Source organism: Microcaecilia unicolor, chromosome 8 (genome assembly GCF_901765095.1).
Source record: "Microcaecilia unicolor chromosome 8, aMicUni1.1, whole genome shotgun sequence".
In the NCBI taxonomy this organism is placed as follows: Eukaryota; Metazoa; Chordata; class Amphibia; order Gymnophiona; family Siphonopidae; genus Microcaecilia; species Microcaecilia unicolor.
Window position 1 is genome coordinate 86,936,385 of NC_044038.1, and position 23,817 is coordinate 86,960,201.

General features: G+C 46.4%; 1 protein-coding gene across 6 annotated transcripts in view; it reads right to left on the reverse strand.

Annotated features, from left to right (window-relative positions):
- Nucleotides 1-3,901: 3,901 nt before the first annotated feature.
- The window catches only part of CD22 (CD22 molecule), a 244,243-nt gene continuing 224,327 nt past the window's right edge, over nt 3,902-23,817 (reverse strand). For all 6 annotated transcript variants that reach the window (XM_030213545.1, XM_030213548.1, XM_030213547.1 and 3 more), the window contains 3 exons: nt 11,014-11,150; nt 7,216-7,309; nt 3,902-4,752 (listed from right to left, as the gene is read on the reverse strand). In XM_030213545.1, the coding sequence (XP_030069405.1) occupies nt 4,567-4,752; nt 7,216-7,309; nt 11,014-11,150 (417 nt within the window). In that variant the 3' untranslated portion in view covers nt 3,902-4,566. The remainder of the gene's footprint in view (nt 4,753-7,215; nt 7,310-11,013; nt 11,151-23,817) is intronic.

Sequence of the window (23,817 nt, forward strand, 5' to 3'; positions counted from 1 at the left end):
GAAAAGCGAACTGACAGCCCTTCAGGACCTCAAGGATGCCCTTGCGGCCCCACCAGCGCTCGGACTGCCAGATGTGACTAAGCCGTTCCACTTGTTCATCGACGAAAAGAAGGGATTGGCACTTGGAGTCCTCACCCAACTGGTCGGCACCTGGCAACGCCCTGTAGCATACCTCTCCAAGGGCATGGACAACGTGGCAAGAGGATGGCCGATGGCGAAACAAGTCACTTCCTTATTGATCCATCACCTCCTGCTGAGATACGGCCTTCCCAGACAGATAAACTCCGACAACGGTCCTGCATTCGCCAGCGAAGTAACACAACAACTCAGTACAAGGCTGGGTCTCGATTGGAAGTTGCATTGTGCATGGAGACCCCAGAGCAGTGGAATAGTGGAGAGAGCTAACCGATCCCTCTTTAACCAACTGGCTACCGACCTCTGGGAGCCTCAAGAGTATCCTCGTCAGGGGGGGGGGCCTGTTCTTGTTGTCCTGCTTATTAATACCCTTGTCTCTCCCCTTAGTTTTCAGGTGTCTCCGCTCCACCATGGAAAGCATCGCTGACCGCCGTGCTGCTGCCCAACTTATGGCTCTCCAGATGTACTCCCCCATTCCCCAGTCTGATGAAGCTGACGATGAAGCACCTTGTGGCTGACGTGCACCTTTCACCTCCTGAGTCACTTAAGGGGCCAGTACCCTTGTGTCAGCATAAGACCGGATACAAAGGGGGGGGGATTCCACTAGGGGCCCTCCGTCTCAACCCCGGCGAAGCAACCAACGGCTGCGCAAGGGCTTAGGGCTCGCTTGTTGCCTCCCTCTCTAACTATCCTTGTCCTTTCTTTCCTTTTTCAGGGTTCATGGAAGTGATACTTTCCACCAGATGGATGTTCAAGTATCAAAAGGGGGGAATGAAGGGGTGGAACGCCGGATACTACTCGAATACTATGAATACTAATGACCACCAGAACAACCTCATGTTTTGTGCCTACTGATGGACTTATACTTATGGACTCTAACTCTGCTTTTGGTCTTTTTAGCCATACTTTACTGATGCTCTGGACCTTTTGTGCCTTACATATAATAAGCCTAGACTAAGACTAGAACCTGTGCAGTTTAGACTTTTACTAGTAGCATGTATTTGTTAACCAGCAGCTAGATAACAAATTGTAGTAGTCAGCAATTTAGGGCAGCTGGCTCTGCCAGCCCAGTCTCGTGATCCCTGCATAGAGGCTGTATTGTGTAAATGTGCTGGAACACTGAAATAAGTTACTGTTTCGCTGCAGTTTATACTAGAAGTTAGATTTTGCAGAAACCAGCTGGAACTTGTACTGCTTATCAGTATATTGCCTTATATGGTATATGCAATGCCAAATAACTGTGAATAGACTAGAGGCCAGTGTTGGGAATAGAGGGTTGTGTGCAAAGCCAAAGATAAGTTTCGTTTCCTGGGTTCTGTGTAAGATCCTCTGTCTGTAACTGCGCATGACTACTGATAAGAGTGTATAAGAACGGGTGTCAGGTGACGCTCGGGGAGCAGTATCCCGAGATTACTCAGTGCTGTTCAATTGCTAGCAATAAAGCTGTCCTGCCTTTGGAACCAAATTTGTCTTTCGTCTCCTGATTTCCGAGCCTGTTTCAGGTGGACGGTAGTACATTCCTATCACTATCGTTTCCCCTTCACACATAGAATTTCAATCCATAGGGATTTCAAGATGTGTTTTGTGTCCTGTAGAATGTTTAGTCTATTTGATTTAAGGCCCTCCTTAACATACAATGCTACCCCACACCACCAATTTGATCAACCCTATCACTACGATTTAATTTGTATCCCGGTATGACAGTCCCACTGGTTGTCCTCTTTCCACCAGGTCTCAGAAATGCCTATTATATCTATTTTTTTCATTTAGTACAATATATTCTAACTTCTTGGGAGAATGGATGGGCTTGAAGGTCTTTAAGGTGCCGCCTGCTCAGGGTTGCACACAGAGGAAAAGTCTGTGGCAGTAGGAGGAGAAAATGCAGGATCGGTGTCTTGGAGCATGGAGACCTTAAAAGTGAGGTATGGGCAGTATCCAGGGGTGGGTGGGGCCTCCAGTCTCTGCTTTGCACTGCTGCAGATGAAGGCAGCTGAGAGGCTCAGCGCCAATGGAGAGGGCTGGGCTGGCAGATTCAGTCCCAATGAGGATGGGGCTGGCAGGATCTTTGCTGATGAAGAGGGCGGGGTGTGCCTACAGTGGCCCATCAGGCACAGAGAGGCAAATTTGTTCCCATGCCCAGAAAAGCTGCAGCAGTAGGCAGTAGGGTCTTAATGGTGCAGGTTGTCATCAAGCCTTGCGATTTGTGCTCAGCTAAGAGTAGGATCCATTTCTGGGCTCCCAGATGCTGAGAACTAGAGCAGAAATACTTTAAATAAATAAAAATAAAATAAAGAGAGAACAAAAGGATCCATCTATTTGGTCGGGCGCATAGAATAGACTGAGGCAGGAACGGGGTTACCTGGACTTGCCTTGCAGGGCTGCCTACTACACATACTCAGAGGGATCAAAAAATATCTCTGGGTTATTGCAGAGCATTTCCATCCAGTTTAAGACATCGGATGACATCACCTACATGTGGCTGATGCATCCTGTTTGTCCTAGGATAGCAGTGGATTATTGTATCCCAACACCGATCAATGTGTCCCCCCTGGTGTCTGTGCTGTACAGTAGATTATTTTATCCAGTACCGATCAGTGTGTTTCCTATGGTATCTGTTCTGTAGAGTAGAATAGTGAATTATGTTATCTCAGAAGGTCGGTGCATTTTCTGTGGCATTTGTCTATATTGTAGAGAAGAATTACATATAGTTTTGACTTTTAAAAGGGAAGCTTATTTTAACATACGTCATGTTTTAGGTCAGGTCTTTGTTTAGAGAGTGTAGGACAGGACTTCCCAAATTTGTGGATAGGAACCCCAAATGGGATCACAAAAGTTGCTTTTGGGTTCACAACTTAGGTAGGTGAGCTCTGTACAGGTACATCATTATTCTGCGCCTCCAGAGGGGTCACTGTCATGTATACACAGCAGGTAACTAGGTTTGTGAGCCCTTGGGCCACTGCCGAGGAGCGGCAGCGGCAGGAGAATCACCCAAACACAAGACAAGGCAGACCGGAACTGGAACACTGTGGATCGGGGCAAGGCTTCACCTACACTTAGCCACCCTTCACCCGGAGTTAAGCTCCGGGTTGCAGGCAGCCGGCAGGACTTACTGGACAGGACAGGAAGGCCGAATTGCAGGACACAGCAGCAGGCAGACAGACAGCAGGAAATACTAGAAACACTCTGGGTTCCAAGGAAACAGCAGACAAATGAATAGTCCAGGAACAATCCGGGTCCAGGCAGGCGGCAAGCAGAAGAACAGTCCAGTAACAATCTGGGTCTAGGCAGGCGGCAGGCAGAAGAAAAGTCCAGTAGACAAGCAGAGTCAAAGTCACAAAAAGTAAAAGCACAAAGGCACTGCAACAACTCACACAAAGGAACACCTCTGAAGAACCCTGTTGCAAGGCAAACTAGAAACCCTCCCAGGTGATTAATAAAGGCAGCCTACCAGGGAGTTCACCAGGTATGGGTACTGCTTAGTTCCAAAAAACTCCCACAACAATCTGGAAAGCTGGAAGATCCGGACCAGCATATCTTCTGGAACATGGGAAACTCCAAGTCATCGGTTCACAGCAGCCACCAGGTAAAACCACCAGGGGGCGAGGTGACTGAGAGCATGGAACCTGGGCACCACCGTGACAGTCACACAATTTTATTTGGTTGTAATCATGGAGTCACGGGCACAAAAAAGATTGGCAAGCACTGATGCAGGCAAAGGACTGCTTCTTGCTACCTTTACTGACAAGACCCATTACATCTTTGACTGCTTTTATTTAAAATTCATGTATTATAAACCATTTCAAATTGACAATAATATCTGCGCTGGGCAGTGCTACATGTATATAGCACAGATGCCACATATTTTTTCACTAGCAAGTAGGCGATAGTAATAAAAGTTCTTTTGTACAATTGTAAAGCAAAACTGAAAGCAACAGACAACATACGACTGGATTATAGAGCACGGCCAAGTATCTGCAGCATTTGATGAGACACACAAGCGAAGTCCATTGTGTACAACAGTTCTTTGAGGTTTTTTTTTTTTTTTTGCTTTGACTGAAGCTGTCCCCCCTCCCCCCTGAAAACTAGTCTTGCCTAATGGTTGGGTTGGCCCTCTGCTTCCCCCCTTGCCTATGGACTCCCTTACTTAAAATATGGATCTGTTGGACAGGCATTAGCTATTTCATCTCTTGGGTCTGCAACATTGATAATTAAATCCTCTGCCTTTTGAGCCCAAAGGTGAGGTCAGGAGGCTGTCACCTGGCTTTGTCCAGTGCCTGAAGAAGAGTCCATGCTGGCTCTCACCACTGACTGCAGTACATAGATAAGAAAGAGAGACCATTTGATAATTGATAAGAAATTCATATTGGAAACCACCCAGTGAAGGCACTGAACAACAGTTAGCTATTCCTGGATCATGTCTGGTGATTATCCTTAGCAGTGCCTCAGTGCAGCGTACTGGACCATTGTATCATCAAAGTTGGAGCCAGACTCCCAGTCACATGGTTTGGTCTCCTGAAGGCATTTCAAGTTAACAATGGAGGCGTAATGGATATCCTCTTCCCTTTCAGCATCACTTCCAGTGTTCTTTGTTTCACCACAGTTCTCATAGTCAGCATTCTGTTTACATGGGAGCAGGAAAGAGAAAATAAATTAAAAAGAGACAGCCTCTCTCCTTACTCCAAGTGCTGATGTGCTGATGCTCAAAATGTAACGCTGGCACTAGAGGCAATTAACGTCAGATTAGCACTGGTATTAGTGAGTGTACAATGCTCAGAGTGCTCTAGCATAGGAGACAATGTGCGTGTCAAAGAGTAGTACAAACAGCATGCAAATATAGTCTAATGGATTTTAATGAGGTCATTTCCTATTTCCTCCCAATGCTCACAGAATAGTGCACAAAAAAAGCTGCTTTTACTGCTGAAAACCTAACTCCAGCTCGAAGCAGGTATTATGGTACTTGAAGAGAGGATTTCTCAAGATACTTTCTTTATAATCTGCCAGTTTTTAATTTAATTTGGAAGCAGAAGAAAGCCCATGCAAGTCCCTAAGCGCTGGTAATGAGAGACGAATGTCTGCAAGTTAGAGCAAACCCGAAAGTGAAAGAACACACTGGCCCCTGTTTCCTGCACTTAAATATAAGCCTTCCAAGTTTAAAAAAAATAGAAAAGCTTATATTTAAAGTGCTGAAAACAGGCGCTGATGTGTGCTTCACTTTCAGGTTTGCCTGGCGTATGTGCACAAGAGCTGAGTTTTCAGCAAAACTCTTCCATGCATGTGCCAAGCACATTACCCCCATGCTTCATTTTAACAGCGTGCATATAATTTGAATGCCATTTCCTTTGAGCATTGGTGAGCTAGTTTTCTGTGCTATTCCAGTGGCATGGGTTCTGCACTGTTGGCTTTACCATGGGAGTTCTAAAGATCAGCCCCTGAGAGAGAAGGAAGCTCAGGAAACATGCATTGAGAGTGACAAATTGATGCCCAGATGATCTAAAGCCCAGCGCTGTTCCAAACAGTACTCTAAAAATAGCGCTAGAACAGTGCAGGGCTTTACCGCCCCTATGATCAGCGATAATAGCATGCAAATTTATGTGCCCTATTATTTCTGATCATAAAGTGCGGGGGATTGTACCTGAGTATGTGCTCAGGCACAATCCTCCCACACTTGTTTGACAGGTCTGGTGGGTTCTGGATACACTTGGCAGGGCTGGGCGCCGCCATTTTCAAGGCGGCGCTGCTGGAAGAGAAGACAGTGTACCTCCCTCCTTCAAAAAAGGTAAGGGGCGGGAAAGAGGGCCGCTAGACCACCAGGTTTTTTTTTGGGGGGGGGGGTTGATTTGCGACCCACTGGGCCATTAGGGCTTTTTGGGGGGATGTGAGGGGGAGGGGTTAGGGGGGGTTGGAGACCCTCCAGATCTCCAGCCCGTTCTAAAATTGTGTCGGGGGGGGGGGGGGGTCAGGGGACTGTGTTGCTTGCTGGCGGTCGGGGTTCTGCTTCTTTGGGAGGAGGGGGTTGTATTGTGGGGAATGGGGGGCATGCTAGCATGCAACTGCATGCTGGACAGGGCTTACCATTCCTCCCCAATGATCTGCAAACCCTAATGCCAGATCCAAGCTGGCATAGGGTTTGCCGCAGACAGCGTGCCAATGTTCGGCGTGCTGCTCGCTGATCATTGGGGAGGAATATGTTTAGCATGCATTTATATGCTACTTGCGCTAAGATCCCTGTTTAACATGCATTTGCATGCTAGTTGCGTTCAGAGCCTGTGAGTGCAATGTTTCACGTGCCCGGGGTCTCTGATCTTGGGGCGGTAGCAAACGCAGACGCTAGTATGGTGCTAATAGCCACTAGCGCCCGTGTTTGCTTCTGATGATCTGCCCATGAGGCAGGCAGACTGGACTGCCATCATATGCTACCATTTAGCACTCTCATCAGGGAGTCATCATCTACAGCCTCAGTCCTTCTGTGAATGAAAACTGCACAGTAAGCGTCATTCACAAAAGCTAATCAAATAAAGAAAAATCAGCACAAGCAGCAACAATGCAAGCTTTCCTCACACCAGGGGCTCTCTACTCAGTCCTTGGAATACACCTAGCCAATCTGGTTTTCAGGATATCCCTCAGACATATGCATAATATCCTTAATAATTAATGACCTATTCTTCTGTTATCACAATTATCAAAAAATTTTTTATTAAATACAGTATCCCATTAAATTTAACACACACCTAAACATATTTATATTAACACCTGTAAACACTCTATAAGCCTTTTTTTCACAAACATAAAACGTCATCAAAGTCACATGACTTATCTGTCTCCATCGCTGACGACGAAATGTTCCATATAGTTCATGAAAAAATATCCTTAAATAGTTCGTTGGTAACCACATATGCATGAGATAAATTTCATATAATGAAAACAGGGCATGCAAATCTATCTCATGCATATGTATCAAGAATATCCTGAAAAGCAGACTGGATATGTGTGTTCTGAGGACTGGATGTAGAATCCCTGCCTCACACATACTGTTCCACAACAAAATCATTGCACAGGCAGCAACAGTGACCATAAGATGACCTGTACAGATCTGCGAGGTTTCTGGACCACGCTATAAATAGCTGATGCATCTTGAGCTTGGAGATTGATGGTTCTTCGATTATTTGCTGAAATTCTGGAAAAGATAAAATAGCTAGTCACAATTCTTATATTGTTTCTTGCTAAAAAAAAGGGTCAGTTTTCAAAGGGTTTTCTTGAAACTGGGAGCTCTGCATGCATATGGGCCCTGTTAACAACTGGCAAGGGACAAAAATCTCTATTTTTCTCTATTATCAGAGCTGCCGAGTTACCCATCCCAGGTGTGAGACTTTTTGGCCAGTCCTGGTTTCAAACTTACATACCAAAGCAGTGTAGAATATGGAGTCCATGATTCTATCCATTGAAATCAGTGCTGGAGGTCGGCAGCAATCCAGGATCGGCCAAAATGCCTCCCTCCTGGAATGGGTAACTTGGCAGCTCTGTATTTTTTCAATAGGGGCCAAGGAGCACCTTACTTAACTGACCAAATTTAAGCTGGCTAAATTATGCTGATTTTTGGCCAACTAAAACTTTGCTATTTGGAATTGGGGAGCTCAGAATTAGCAAGAAATCCTCTTCTCTCTATCTGTAATTAAAAAAAAAGCAAAAACAAAGTTCCCAAAGATGATTCCCCCCTTTCCTTTCTCCCTCTCTACCTCTGTACTGTCATTAAAACAACAAAAAAAGTCCCTATAGCCATTTCTCCTCCCTCCATGCTTACTGTGAAATATTTTATAAAAACTTCCTTATGGCCATCCCCCTCACTCCACCCCACCCCACCTCACCCCATCCCACCTTTCTGCCCGTTGATCAGGAAATATAACTGAAAAAAGTCCTTAAGGTTATCTCTCCCTGCCTACTGACTGTGAAACATTTGAAAACAAAATCCCAGTGGACTCCGTCCTCCCTCCCTAATGAGGTATCAATTAGGGACTTCCTTTCTCCCCTTTACTCTTATCTGAAAAAAGATAAAGAGATCCTTTTACTAAGCGGTGGGAAACACTTCCCACGCACCAAAACGCACTAGAGCAGGGTGCGCTCAGGCACCCAGCAGTAATTCAGGCATCTGCACATGCTTCCCTGGTACTACAAAATACTTTGCTGTACTTTTCTGGGGGGTGTTTAGGGGCGGAGAGTGTCCAGTGCTAATCAGTTAGTGCAGCTACATTGCTACATATCAAATGATGAGCGCATGGTTAGCACGGGAGCCCTTTGTGCCTACTAAATAGGTGTTGGTAAGGGCTCATGTACTAATGGCCATGTACTAATTGGGAAATTAGCATCTGGCCATTAATAGCAAAAATGGAAATACGGCCATTTTACAGCTGCACTAAAAGTGGCCTCAGAGTGCGGGGAAACCCATGTGCTAATCATAGCATGTGGCCCTTTTTAGCGCAGCTTAGTAAAAGGGCCCCAAGGTGATTCCATGAGGAATTAGGCAATTATATGGCAAGGAATAAAGTTTGTGGCACTTTCCAAAGTTATGGAACTGTGGGAGACCAGGATCCTGATTCTAATTATCTACTGCTCGTTATTAGCAGCCTGAGTCAGAGTGATATCTGTCAGTCTCTTGCTCCATTCAGTCACCCATTTTTTATTTTCACAGAATAATTAAACAAGGGATTCCCGAGAACCTCAACCTGCCACCTCCATCACATCGCTGCTGAATGATTTCTCTACGTTAGGGCTTCCAGACCTGTCCTAGCAGGTCTTCCAGACCTGACCCAACAGCCAGTCGAGTTTTCAAGATAGCCACAATGAATATTCATAAATGAGTCTCCAAACCACATAATAAATATAAGAAGTGCACATGTGTGTATTTTACAAAATATATGTTTAAGTGCCACTCCCCCCATCCCCCACCCCTGAGAATGTCTACATATGCATCATGTCAACGTAGGCACTGTTGCTTCAATATTTAAACTCCGCAGTCAACATCTGTTATAAACGCTGGCTGCAGCATTTAACTTGTCCATGTATGTTCACTGCTGTTATCTGTACAAATGGCAGTGCTGAATATACGTATCTAGCGTTGATCAGCACTAGCTTTACAGACTGCAATGATATTTGCTGCTGTCTGGAGAGCTATGTACTTAAGTATTTCTACACTGGGACAGACCAAAGGTCCATTAAGTCCGGCATCCTGTTTCCAACAGTGACCAATCCAGGTCACAAATAGCTGGTAAGATTCAAAAAAATGTCAATATATTTTATGCTGCTTATCCCAGAAATAAGCAGTGGATTTTCCCCCAAGTCATTTTAATAACGGTCTATGGACTTTTCCTTGGGAAGCTGTACAAACCTTTTTAAAACCCCGCTAAGCTAACCGTTAGGACAAGTGTTCCCTCTAAGTCCTCCAACTGCATTGCTGCCAGTGGGTGGCGCTGCTTCAATATTGTGTTTTCAATTGCTAGGGACAGGCAGAGGAGGAGAGGAAAAAAAATCAAATCTAGGGAAGACAGAGAAAGCTGGGGAGGGTTGAGCTTGGGTGGATAAGAGAGCTGGGGAACAGGGTGGAAGAAATGTGTGGTGAGAGAGAGAGAGAGAGAGAGAGAGAGAGAGAGTCAGAGTCAGTCAAGCCTGGGGGAGAGTGGTCAGTATGTATAAAGGGGGTATCCTGCACAAAGGAAACCAAATTCTGCATTTTTCAAAAAGAACTTTTTGTTAGTATTGCACTATAAATTCATTACTACTCGGACTGTCATTATATTGTTTTATTTGCTCATATGGTGGGTAATTTTATAAAAGGGGGTCTTGGCTGGGAAGACACATAGGTCCATATGTTGTACCTGTTTTAAAAAAGCAACATATGTGCCTCTGCACCTTTACGAAAGGCCTCCAATTCCAAGGCAGGAGTCTCTTCTGTATCAGTTTAAGCACTTATGAATGTATTTAATAAGAAATATCAATTAGTATCAACCCCACCCCAACTCTGCCCCTTCTCTGGCCCCAGAAACACCTACACATATACATATATCATGTAAACATCTACATTATATATCAGTAGCATGGATTTTTATGCTGGATAATTTTATGTAGCTATTTGCACATATAAAATGCTGTTTTACATTATCACCATAAAGAATGTAACATTTGCAGAATTTTGATATATTGTGCATGGATCTATGGAATTCCTTTCCTCCCAGTACTACTGGCTTCAAATTCAATCACATCCCTTGAGCTGGTCTTTTGGCACCATCTAGTGCCCTGCTTGAGTATAAATCCTGCATCCATCTATATTGATCCATCTCCTATCAGGTGCACTTTGGATGCCTAATTATAGACACACAGTTAAAGAATATATAGCGATACTGAAAATTCATGGATAGGAATCAGACAGTGCACTTACTGGGATGACGGCTGCTACTATCCAGATAAGTGCTTTTGATTATTGTGTTGTGTGTTTCTTGTGCCTTTTTTTTCACAAGTGTAAAGCTATGTGCCATTTAAGAAGAGCCTATCTGAACACATAAAGTAATGTCCTACATGCTTACCTCTTTAAAGAGCTAACTTAATGCATCTTTTAATGAGCTCTTGAAAGCAAAGCTCCATTTATCAGGCCAGTGAGGGAACTTAGGGTACACTTCCCAATGCACACTTTTTTCTCCTTTAGAACTTGCGGAAAGCTATACAGAATAGATAGGACGAGATTTCCTGGAAAGTCTCAATGCTCCTGAAATATACAGTGTCTGCCATGAAACACAGCAGGGATTTTTTTTTATAAGGTTCAAGTGTTTGCTTTATTAACTTCTGTATCCTAGGGAAGCTGCAGATACTTTGTTCTTGAATAAACAGTGATACCTGGAGTTTCTCAACTCTTCCTCTGCATAGATGGGGGAAAACTGGAGTGTAGCGTAATTCACTGCATCTGCTGAGGCACAGTGGAAAGAGGCCTGATTGTGTCTCATTCGTTCATCAGTAATTTCATCTCTGCTGTGCTGCAAGACACAGATACACAAAAAGACCCATTAGTTGAGCTGCGACTTCCAGAGCGAGTAGGAAAACTGTAGCATTATCCTGCTTATAATCGAAAGAGAAAAACGCCTATATTGCGACCCAAATCGGGAGATGGGCGTCTTTCTCCCATGGGCGCCCAAATCGGTATAATCGAAAGCCAATTTTGGACGTTTCCAACTGCAATCCGTTGCGGAAACAGATAAAGTTGACTGGGCATGTCGGAGGAGTGGTGAAGGTGGAATTGAGGCGTGGTTATCGGCTGAGGAGAGATGGGTGTCTTTAGCCGATAATCAAAAAAAAAAAAGGCATTTTTACCACGATTTTGGGTCACTTTTTTTGGACCCTTTTTTTCAGGAACAAGTCCCAAAAACGTGCCCCAACTGCCCAGATGACCACTGGAGGGAATCGGGGATGACCTCCCCAGACTCCCCCAGTGGTCACTAACCCCCTCCCACCAAAAAAAACCACTTTAAAAACTTTTTCCAGCCTCTATGCCAGCCTCCAATGCCGTACCCACCTCCATGACAGCAGAATGTGTTCTATCCTGTGACAGCCTTTCCCTGGTTCTGATGTGGCTCTCGGGTGAGTGTGACACCTTTTCTGTTATGTGGGTGTAGGGTATTGGGCTCCGTGATTCCACTAGCTTGTGGCAAATGCTCACGATGTTGGTAACATAGTAACATAGTAGATGACGGCAGAAAAAGACCTGCACGGTCCATCCAGTCTGCCCAACAAGATAAACTCATATGTGCTACTTTTTGTGTATACCTTACCTTGATTTGTATCTGTCATTTTCAGGGCACAGACCGTATAAGTCTGCCCAGCACTATCCCCACCTCCCAACCAGCCCCCCCCCCCTCCCACCACCGGCTCTGCCACCCAATCTATATCTATATCTCTGCCACCTAAATCTATATCTCAACTGTTTTGATAATTATCTTGATTTCCAGTTTAATGATCCTAATTGTTCAAGCTATTTTTTTTATCATGATTGAAGTTTAACCTATTACCTTTAGCTCTTATCATAGGACGAACTTTCCTCTTGTAACCTAACCTAATCTGTCCCTTTGCCCCAACTATGTATTTCTCCTATTCAGAATTGGTAATCACCACTTGCGGAATTATGTAAGCCACATTGAGCCTGCAAATAGGTGGGAAAATGTGGGATACAAATGTTATAAATAAATACATTTAGAAACTAATTAGCAAATTAGGTTATGAGTGTAACTGACCCTATTCTAAACCCAACGATGTTGGTAGTTGGTAGGCTCTATTCCCATGGTGCTTTTCCCCTTGCTTACTGGGTCAGAGTGTGCCCTGTTTTGTTTCTGGTAGTCCATGAGGTAGTTGCAATTTTTGTAAGCCAGTTTTAGATCCCTTTCACGTGTTAGCCACGTTACAGAACTTAGTTCTTACCTTGAATGTGGCTGAAAGAGGGCATTGTACAGCATTCTGCCAGCTCTGACCTACTGCTCATCTCAGTACCAGGAAGACTCTTTGCCAGTGGGGCACAACCTCTGATCTGCAGTTAACTGTGAGTAAGCGTGCTTATTCCAATAAAGGACGTTTTCGGAGAGATTAGTCTTCAGGTGTCAACTGGTGTGCCAATGTTATATAGCAGCAACAAGTCCCAGAGGCCTGCGTGTATGCAGGTCCCTGGAGCACTTTTAGTGGGTACCGCAGTGAACTTAAGGCAGGTGGATCCAGGCCCATCCCCCCCTACCTGTAACCAGTGCTTTTTTTGTGCCGGTACGCAACGGTACGGCGTACCGGCACCTTTTTTTGCCCCCCCCCCCCCCCCCCCCCCCGCGACACTCCGGGCGAGTCCTGCACTTAGTTTTTTTTTTAAGACTCAGAACGTGCGAACGATGCAGCCGGCAGCGATTGAAAGAGGCTGTCTGGGCTGGCGTCTGCGTCGGAGCTTCCCTCACCCTCTGCGAGTCCCGCGAAACAGGAAGTTGTAACAATGAAGGCGGGACTCGCAGAGGGTGAGGGAAGCTCCGACGCAGACGCCAGCCCAGACAGCCTCTTTCAATCGCTGCCGGCTGCATCGTTCGCGCGTTCTGAGTCTTAAAAAAAAAAAACTAAGTGCAGGACTCGCCCGGAGTGTCGCGGGGGGGGGGGGGGGGGGGGGGGGGAAAGGATTGGGGAGAGAAAGAGGGAAACCAACAGAGGGAAGGATTGGGGAGAGAGGGAAAGAGGGAAACCAACAGAGGGAAGGATTGGGGAAAGAGGGAAACCAACAGATGGAAGGATTGGGGAGAGAGGGAAAGAGGGAAACCAACAGAGGGAAGGATTGGGGAGAGAGAGAAAGAGGGAACCCAACAGAGGGAAGGATTGGGGAGAGAGGGAAAGAGGGAAACCAACAGAGGGAAGGATTGGGGAGAGAGGGAAACCAACAAAGGGAAGGATTGGGGAGAGAGAGAAAGAGGGAAACCAACAGAGGGAAAGATTGGGGAGAGAGAGAAAGAGGGGAAAACAACAGAGGGAAGGATTGGGAAGAGAGGGAAAGAGGGAAACCAACAGAAGGAAGGATTGGGGAGAGAGAGAAAGAGGGAAACCAACAGAGGGAAGGATTGGGGAGAGAGGGGAAAAACAGATGGAAGGATTGGGGAGAGACAGAAAGAGGGAAACCAACAGAGGGAAGGATTGGGGAGAGAGGGAAACCAACAGAGGAAAGGATTGGGGGGAGAGAGAAAGAGGGAAACCAACAGAGGGAAGGATTGGGGAGAGAGGGAAAGAGGGAAACCAACAGAGGGAAGGATTGGGGAGAGAGGGAAACCAACAGAGGGAAGGATTGAGGAGAGAGGGAAAGAGGGAAACCAACAGAGGGAAGGATTGGGGAGAGAGAGGGAAACCAACAGAGGGAAGGATGGGGAGAGAGGGAAAAACAGATGGAAGGATTGGGGAGAGAGGGGAAAAACAGATGGAAGGATTGGGGAGAGGGGGAAAACAGATAGAAGGATGGGGAGAGAGGGGAAAAACAGATGGAAGGATGGGGAGAGAGAGGGAAAACACAGATGGAAGGATTGGGGAGAGGAGGGAAAAACAGATGGAAGGATGGGGAGAGAGAGGGAAAACAGATGGAAGGATGGGGAGAGAGAGGGGGAAAAACAGATGGAAGGATGGGGAGAGAGAGAGGGAAAACGGAAGGATGGGGAGAGAAAGAGGGAAGACGCTGGATGGAAGAATGCAGAAAGAAATAGGGGAGACACTGGAAGGATGGGGAGAGAAAGCAGAGCTGCTGGATGGAAAAGGGGAATAGAGAAAGACTGGAGAATAAGAGGAAGGGGCATGGGGAGAACAAGGGTGAGGAAAAGATGAAAAGCCACAGGTAGATGAAGGAAATTAAAGAATGGATAGTAAGAATGAATTAAATCTGGACAGAGAGCCTGAAAAATATTGAAGAAAGCAAAGAAAAAGGAGACAAAAATGACAAATGGCACAGAAGAGTTAAGCGAAAACAAAGGAAAGCAGAATCACAGACTGGGACCAATATGGAAAGAAAAACAGTCACCAGACAACAAAGGTAGAAAAAAATCATTTTATTTTCATTTTAGTGTTTGTAATATGTCCAATTTGAGAATTTACATTGGCTGTCTTATTTTGCACTGGGTATACTGGAGCTGTAAGAGCTTACAGAGATTATTTATCATGAAAAAAAATCACGTTATTTTTTTCTCCTATAGTACTATAATATTTTCAATGATGTCTGTTTATATGCGCCATGGCTGGTATAGGGGGTGTGGTTAATGTGGGTGTGGCTATCATAGGGATGGAGCCATATGTGGTGACGCCGCCCATAATGAGTACCGGCACCTTTTTTTCTACAAAAAAAGCACTGCCTGTAACACTTGTGCTGGTAAATGGGAGGTCTCCAAAACCCACTGTACCCACATGTAGGTGCCCCCTTCACCCCTAAGAACAATGGTAGTGTTGTACATTTGTGGGTAGTGGGTTTTGGGGGAGGGGGGTTGGTGCTCAGCACCTGTGGTAAGGGAGCTATGCATGTGGGAGCTTTTTCTGAAGGCCACCGCACTGACCTCTAGGGTGCCCAGTTGGTGTCCTGGCATATCAGGGGGGCCAGTGTACTACGAATCCTGGCCCCTCCATGACCAAATGGCTCGGATTAGGACGTTTTTGAGCTGGGCGTTTTTAGTTTCCATTATCGCAAAAAAAACAAACGCCCAGCTGAAAAACGTCCATTTTTTCGAAAATACGGTCTGTCCCGCCTCTTCACGTACCTGCTTTTGGACCTAGACGCCCATGGAGATAGGCGTTCGCGTTCGATTATGCCCCTCCACGCGATATGTGCTGCAGTGCAGAGGACTCGACTTTGAATCTTCTGTCTAATGGGATCAGCTAGGGTTAGGCTGAACATCAAGCCCACTATTTATTATCCTTAGAAAAATCTCTCATGCTCTAGTAAGTCAAAATAAGGTTGCATCATTTTGCAGAGTGGGCTAGAATTGACAAACTCTGGACTTCAAGAACTCCAAACCATCTATATTCCAAGATATCTACAATGAACATTCATGAGAAATTTGTGTACACTTGGGCTAAGAAGCAGTTTAATTTGAATATATTGCTTATCTGAAAAACATGATTTATGTGCATCTCTGATGAAACCAAATTGGTCATCCTTGACTATACTTTTTGGCAGTCAGTAGTCCCCTGCAGAGGGCTATAGCACGCTCTCAGAATACTGTGGCATTCATTGTTGAACAACCAACATTAAAGCTGAGTAATGTGAGAGGTTGCACCAATTCCATTTATACTTACAAAAATAAAAGTGGCAGAGAAATATAACTTAAAGGTATTCTATCTTTTTGGCCCGAAGAAACTAGGGAAGAAAGGAACTCAGTCATAGTTTTCTGAAACTAATTTATTTAGCCTCAACTTCCAGAATCCTTTGGAAAAGGAAGGTTGTAAAACTAAGATGGACTCAGCTTTTAATGATGACCAGGAATTTGTCAGCTAGTTCAAAGCCTTTGGCATCTAAGTGGCACTTTTACCTGCAGTTATAGAACTGCCCTTTAAGTGTCTGTGATGTCTCTGATACCAAATATTGTCAGAGGAACCACGGGAAGAAGGAAGGGTGGATTCTCCTCTAGGTTGGTTTAGGAGGGAATGGAAATATAGGGTTACAAAGAGGAGCAGTTGTTCAATCTCCCCTGTGCCACTTCCACATTGAGATGGGTAATGGTGGAAGAGAACTTAGCCAGTTAGGGGCTGAGTTCCAATGCACGTCAGTTAAGTTCTGGCAGTCCTGGCTAATTCATCTAAAGATAACTAGATTAAATTGTCCAGTTATTTTTGCTGCTTAGTGGATTATTAAAAATTGACCCTTAACATGTAGCCTAGGATATATGTAACTGTAAATGCTACATATGCTAATACTTTAATGGGACAATTTTTAAACTATGTGTTGCTTGCAGACTTGTGGGGTTTCCCTATCCCAGCAGATAGTAGCTATTTAGTACCTGAGTACATTTCTCCCCTTCCTTTGATGTTTTAGAGCAAGTATAAATTTACCTGCAGAAATCCATGCAGGGCTTTTACAATGTAGACTTTCCATCCCCCAACTTCTCTGCCCACCTCCCAGCTCTGTCTCTTTTTCTAAATGAAGAAGAAAAGCACGAACAATCTGCTTTCAGCAGAGATGCAAGAAGCAGATCAAACTTGGATGTAGAATAAAAATTCTTTTATTGGAGATAAAATATCACATGAAAAGTCTGATGTGGCCACATTTCACCATGAAAAGGGCTGTGTTAGGGGATAGGAAATTGAAATATGTTAAAATAAATACATCAGCATCAATAGGCTGATTATAATTTTAATTATCACACCAGTGCAACTCTTATGTCACTCTTAAGTTGTATTTTTAAAGTAAACATTATAGAAAATGATAAAAACATTTATATTGAAGGAACAGTAAAATTAAAGTTATACATATGGACTGATGAAGATACAGTGATTGGTTTTACCAACCAGTTTAAATCTCATGATGAATGAGAATCACTACTGGTCCATTACCTACATAAGTAAAAGTTGAAGGATACAACTCTGGTACGTGTGCAAGTGTAGTTAAAATAAATACATCAACACAAATCATAATCAAATAGCAGACAATTTAGTCAACGTAAAATGAAATATAATGTGATAAAATGGCTTAAAAACTGAAAAGGAGCAAATACACATACCTAAATGAATGTGACAAGCATATTGGAGACTTCACAAAGTGTAAACAAATAAAGAAACAATCAAATAAATGAACGAACCATCCAATACATACCAACTAAGAGTATAAAACATTCACTCAAGCTCCCTTCTTAGATAACTAGGGTGGTAAGCTACTAAATAAAAGAGAAGATTAAAAATTACCCAAACAGATTGTGTAGCAAAAGAAAACATAAAACCACTGCTGACTTACCAAACAGCAGAATATTGATATAAGAATCACGTAGCCTAGTATGTGACCATGTCTGGCTTTTCATGTGAGATTTAATCTCCAATAAAAGAATGTTTACTCCATATCCAATTTTGATCTGCTTTGTTCAGTTTTGGAGGCCGTATCTTGCTAAGGATGTAAAAAGAATCGAAGCGGTGCAAAGAAAAGCTACGAGAATGGTATGGGATTACAAGACGTATGAGGTGAGACTTGCTGACCTGAACATGTATACCCTGGAGGAAAGGAGAAACAGGGGTGATATGATACAGACGTTCAAATATTTGAAAGGTATTAATCCGCAAACGAACCTTTTCCGGAGATACGAAGGCGGTAGAACGAGAGGACATGAAATGAGATTGAAGGGGGCAGACTCAAGAAAAATGTCAGGAAGTATTTTTTCACGGAGAGAGTGGTGGATGCTTGGAGATTTCTTTATTTACAGCAACGAATAACAAAAATACAGAAATCATATAAATACCAATATTCACATGCCTAACACAAACCATTCTATCACCAAAACAATCCCTTCTTCCCCTATACGTATATACACCCCTCCCCCTCCCTTTCCCCCCTTATTCCCCCCCTACAATTAAAACCAACACAACATCACAGTAACTATAATCATAAGGCCTTTAACCTCACATGCTTCCACCACAAGGACACCATCGGTGAATCCCTCTCCACTCTTTCCCATTGCGCCACTTGCTGTACCGCCCGCACCACATCCCAACTGACCTGTTCAATGGATCTATCTTCTTGGTGCAAGGATACCCGGCAACGAGCCATCCAAAGACAGAACCGGAGAATGAGCGAAATCAAGAACCCTGTCCCCGGATCCAGCTGACCTCTCTTGAATCGATATCCATACACCCAGTCCGCATACGTATAAGAACGGAACGTGGGGATCTGGAGGAGAGCAGAAACCCTGTCACCCACCCCCCGGGAAAAGGGACAGTCCTTCAAAAAGTGGTCCATGGTTTCTAACTTCCCCACACATTCCCCCCTTGGACAGTTCCTGTCCTGGATCTTCCTATCTCTCAGATTCTCTCTGACATATAATTTGCCGTGTAGGGACAGCCAGGCAATGTCCCGATATTTAGCCGGAATCCTCTCCGAATTGATATTCCGTAGCCCCTGCCTCAGCACTTCCCTGGGAGCATCCCTAAGTACCAGAGGGGAAGAGAACATCTGGGAGCGCACTCTCTCCACCCAGATTCCTCTCTTCCCATCCCTAATCTCCCCCACTAGAATCCCCCAGACCCGTACTAATTTTACTAACGTTTTATAGTACCCTACCCTTTCTGGAGCCCCTTTCCGCAATACCCCTACCCTCTCCCCTCTCCTCCACCCCACCCAAACCCTCTCCCACCACCCCAGCACACTACTCGCCCACCCTGGAGGAGCCTGACCCACCGCTCTCCCTAGATTAAAGTGCACAAACAAAGAACTAAAAAACAAAACCAGATTGATCATCCCTACCCCCCCCCCCTCCTTCCTAGATAGATATGTGGTGTTTCGTTTAACTGGATTCAACCGATTGCCCCACAGCAGCTGGAAGAAAATGCTATACAACGAGGCATAGCACTTTTCAGGTACCAAACAAATGTAGCTGATGAACAAAAAGAGGGGCACCAAATGGGTCTTGATGAGTTTCACCCGATCTTCCATGGACATTTTCCACCTCTTCCACCTGTCCACCCGCCCCTTTGCTTCCTGAAGACAACTGTCCCAGTTGAATTTAGCATAATCTCCTATCTCAAAGTAAATCCCCAAAACCCTCATTCTATCCACCACCCCCGGGAAACCCCCTCCTAATTCAAACTGCTCCCCTCCTGGCCCCAACCACAAACTGTTGCATTTGTGGATATTCACCCGTGACCCTGTAGCCCCTGCGAAATCGTGGATGAACTCCAAAAGTTTATCCCCTTCTGCTTTGTTCGCCACCCACACAGTAATATCGTCTGCGTATGCCACCACCCGCAACTGTTCTCCCGTGCTTACCTCCACCCCCCTCAATCCTCCCACCCCACCCTGCTCCAGACGCCTAATAAAAGGGTCTATAGAAAATGCATACAGCAAAGGGCTTAAAGGGCACCCTTGCCGCACCCCTGCCGTCAGCTCAAATTCCCCCCCTTTCCACCCATTGATCAATGGAAATGCATGTGCATGAGAATATAACAATCGTAATTGTGCCACCCAATCCCTAGGGAACCCGTAATACTCTAAAACCAGCCAGAGAAATTCCCATTGGACCCTGTCAAAGGCTTTCTCTTGGTCAAGCGCCACCATCAGCCACCCTGACCCCTCCTCCCGACTCCGCTCTAAACCTTCCCTCACCCATGCCGCAGCCTCCAGAACCCCTCTACCCGGCACCCCACAAGCCTGTGAGGCTGCCAACAAGTCCCCCGAGAATTGCCGCATACGCTTGAAGAGCATCTGCGCAAAGATCTTACGATCACAGTTTAGTAGCGCAATAGGCCTCCAGTTAGTTAACAGCTGCGGATCTTTGCCCTTACTTAACAAAATCAATGCAGACTCCAACAAGGATTTTGGAAGAGACCCCCTCTGACGTGCCTCTTCCCAGAGATCCAATAGAATCGGAGCCAGGCGCCTGCGAAACGTATGATAGAATTCTGCCGGCAGCCCGTCCGGCCCCGGAGATGTCCTCTTTCTCAGGGCCCCTATAGCCTCCTCAACCTCCTGCAGTGTCCAGGGGCACGAAAGGGCCTGGAGATGAGACCCCCAATTCCCCACCCCCGGAGTCCCTTCCACATACTGATCCATCCTCCCCCCATCCAAGTGCTGATCCGAAAAAAAAACCCTGAAGTGCTCTTCCACCACCTTCAATATTCCCTCTTTGGAATCCTGCATCACCCCCCTAGTATCCCTAAAACCCTCCACCACCCTATGCTCTCTTCTTTCCCTACAACAAACGAAGGGATCTGGGCTAATCAATTTACCAAAGCCCCTCTCATAAACTAAAGAGGAATACCGATCGTATTGAGTCTTCTCTAACAGACACTGTAATTCTTGGATATCCTCTTTCCTCCCTCCCTTGGAAATCAAATAATCCTTCCTTTGCTTCAAGGCCATCCCCAAACGTGTCCTTTCCCTTCCCCTCCTCCGTGCCTGTCCCATGAAAAGGAAACGCGTCCGTTTTTTCACCACCTCCCACCATTCTCCTCTGGAGGGAAAGATCCCCCGTAAGGATAACTGGTCTTCTAAAAAATTCAAATATTTCTTTTGAGCCTCCTCATCCTGGACCCATCTTAAATTCATCCTCCACAACCCCCTACCTATCCTATGAGCCGCCGACCCCCCTACTTCCACAAGAAGCAGTTTATGGTCGGAAAAATCCACGTCCAGCAGGCGAGGCCCCCGCTGGCATACCCCTCTTCGAACCAAAAACCGATCAATACGGCTCCTACATCTCCCCCTGCTAAACGTGAATCCATCCTCATCTGGGAAATGTTCTATGTGAACATTTATCAACCCCCCCTCTTTCATGATCCCGAGCAAGCGCACCCCATCATATGTCACCTGTACCTTAGTACCCCCACTATCCTGTTTCCTAAGAATTAAATTGAAATCTCCCCCCCAAATTACCTGGCGTGCAGTAAACAAGTAAGGCCTGATCTTCCCTAATAACAAACTGTGCTCCTTCCTAGTCTGTGGCCCATAAAGATTAATAATTCGCAACGCCATACCCTGCCATAATACGTCTACCACTAAACACCTCCCCACCCCGAGTTCCATCACACGCTGAATTTCCACCTTATGTGACTTAAATAAAATCCCCACTCCCCCATATCTTTCCCCTGCCAGCCCCCACACCGAGGGTCCCCATCTCCAATCCCTGCGCGCCCTTCTCAGCTGCTCCAGGTTCTGCAAACGCGTTTCCTGAATCAGAAAACAATCGGCCTTAACCTGAGAAAAGCACTCATAGGCCAAACACTGAGCTCTCTGGGAAGCCACACTCGCCACATTTAGGGTGGCGAACGTCAGAAGAAGCCCTGCCATACCCCCCATTAGGACTCATGCAACTCCTCACTCTCCTCCTTCCTTTGCATACTATCTACTCTCTGTGGCAACCTGCTACCCAGAATGTAATCCTCCTCTCCATTATCCCCTATCTCTGCCGCCCAGTCCCTTATCCTTGTATCCTGATCCCCGCCTTCCCCTCCCCCCTCCCTCATTCCTTTCTTCCTCCCTTTCTTCTTTTTAAACCCTACGGAATCCCTCCCTGCAACCTTCCCCTCTTGAACCTCTCCCCTCTGCACCCCCTCCCCCTCCTTTCCTACCTCTACACTACCGTCCCCTTGAGCCTGCTCCTGGCTAACCTCCCCCTGCCCCATCCTCCTCTTACCCCCCCCCCCACCCTTCCCTACCGGAACCCCCTCCTCCTCCCCAACCCCAGCATCTTCCACTTCCATCCCCCCCTCCTCGTCATGGGTACCCCTTCCCTTCCTACCTTGACTCCTTTCCCCCTTATCCTTTCCCCGACTCCTCTCCCCTCCTCCCTCTTCCTGAGGTCCCTTCTCCCCATCATCCCCCTCCCCCTGTATCTCTGCCCCCCCATCCTCTTCTTCCAAAATCTGAAATCGATTACCCCCCTGCCCCACCCCAGGCGACCCCTGTAATGTCAAACCCTTACCCTTTGAAACCTTCCGTTTCTTTAATTTTGACACTTGAACCCACTCTCCCTTTCCCTCCTGTCCCCCTCTATTCTCTAGACCCCCGCCCTCCTCTAACCGTAAACCCTCCTCTTCCCCTGCAAACCACCCCTCCCCTGTACCCCCAAACCTCCCTCTCCTCCCCCTTCCTCCCAAGCCCTCCCAACCCCCAGACCCCCAGAACCCTGACCTAGATCCTGCCCCTCTCCCCGAATCATATTCCCCCTGCCCTCATCCCTCCTATTATGACGCGCCCTCGGGCAGTCTCTAAAGGCATGCCCCAGACCCCCGCACAAATTGCAACGGATAGAGGAACAATTTTCTGTATAGTGCTCCTTACTCCCGCACTTTACACACTGTTGTACTGGGCAAGACATACTATAATGGCGAAAGGATCCGCAACGGAAACACTGCCGTGGCTGTCCCTTGTAAAAACAGAGAATCCTGTCCCGGCCAATAAAAGCCGCAGAAGGAATGTGCTTGACCACTTGCCCTTCCTGTCTTAGCTTAACCCAAGCCCCCCACCCCCCTGCCCACACCCTACTTGGATCCGGGAGTTTGGATAACGGGGTTCTCAAATCCGCATGCCTCTGTAACCAGTAGGCCAGGTCTGCCCCTGAAATGGACTCGTTTCGTACCAATACAGTGACTTGCACCAAGTCAGGTCTACTAATAGGAATAACCACATAATTGCTCCAATCCCCCCTTCCTTTCACCCCCTCATACCTTTCCCAAAAGATTTCCATACCCCTCTGCGTTAGAAAACTAACATCGTACTCAGGCAAATTAACTGGGTGAATACAGGCATAGAAGTCCTCCGGCACAAACCCCAGACCCATGACCATCCTCAAAACCATCTCCCGAGAAGGCATAGCCCCCTCCCCCACCCATCTAATCTGCACAACATTCCTTCGTTTGGGGATTTGCCCCGCCCCTCTCCCTTCCCCCCCTTTCCCCCTTGATCCCTCCACAGGCACTGGCCGCCCCCCCATCTCCCCTCCCCCCTCCCCCCTCACCACCGCCGCAAAGGAAAGAGCACCCTGCCCCTCCCCCGCCCCCCTCACTTCTCCCATACCCTTCTTCCCTTCCTCCGAATCCCGGCTCCCCACATCCCCCTCCCCCACCTGCCGACAAGAAAGCATACCCCTCTCTTGACCAAGACCCTCCCCCCCGCCCCCCACCCTCCCCTCGCACACAGCCCCCCCTCAACCAGTTCAAACCCAGACCTTCAACTGGGACATCAGGAGCTTTAACAATTAGTGCACTTTCAGAGCCTACTCTGGACTGAGCAATTGGTCCAATGTCCTGCTCCATTCCATGCAACTCCTGTTCCAGCTCCTCTTTCTCCTGCTGATTCTCCATGTCCTGGGAACCATACCCTAGCAGGTCCCCTGCAACCTTGACTGCAGATTGAACAGAGACCTCTCCTGATTCTTCCTCCTGTCCGTCCTGACCTCGCGGGCAGACCTGCTCTGAGCCAAGCTGCACAGCTGATGATAGTTGATTACCAGAAACTGCTGCCTC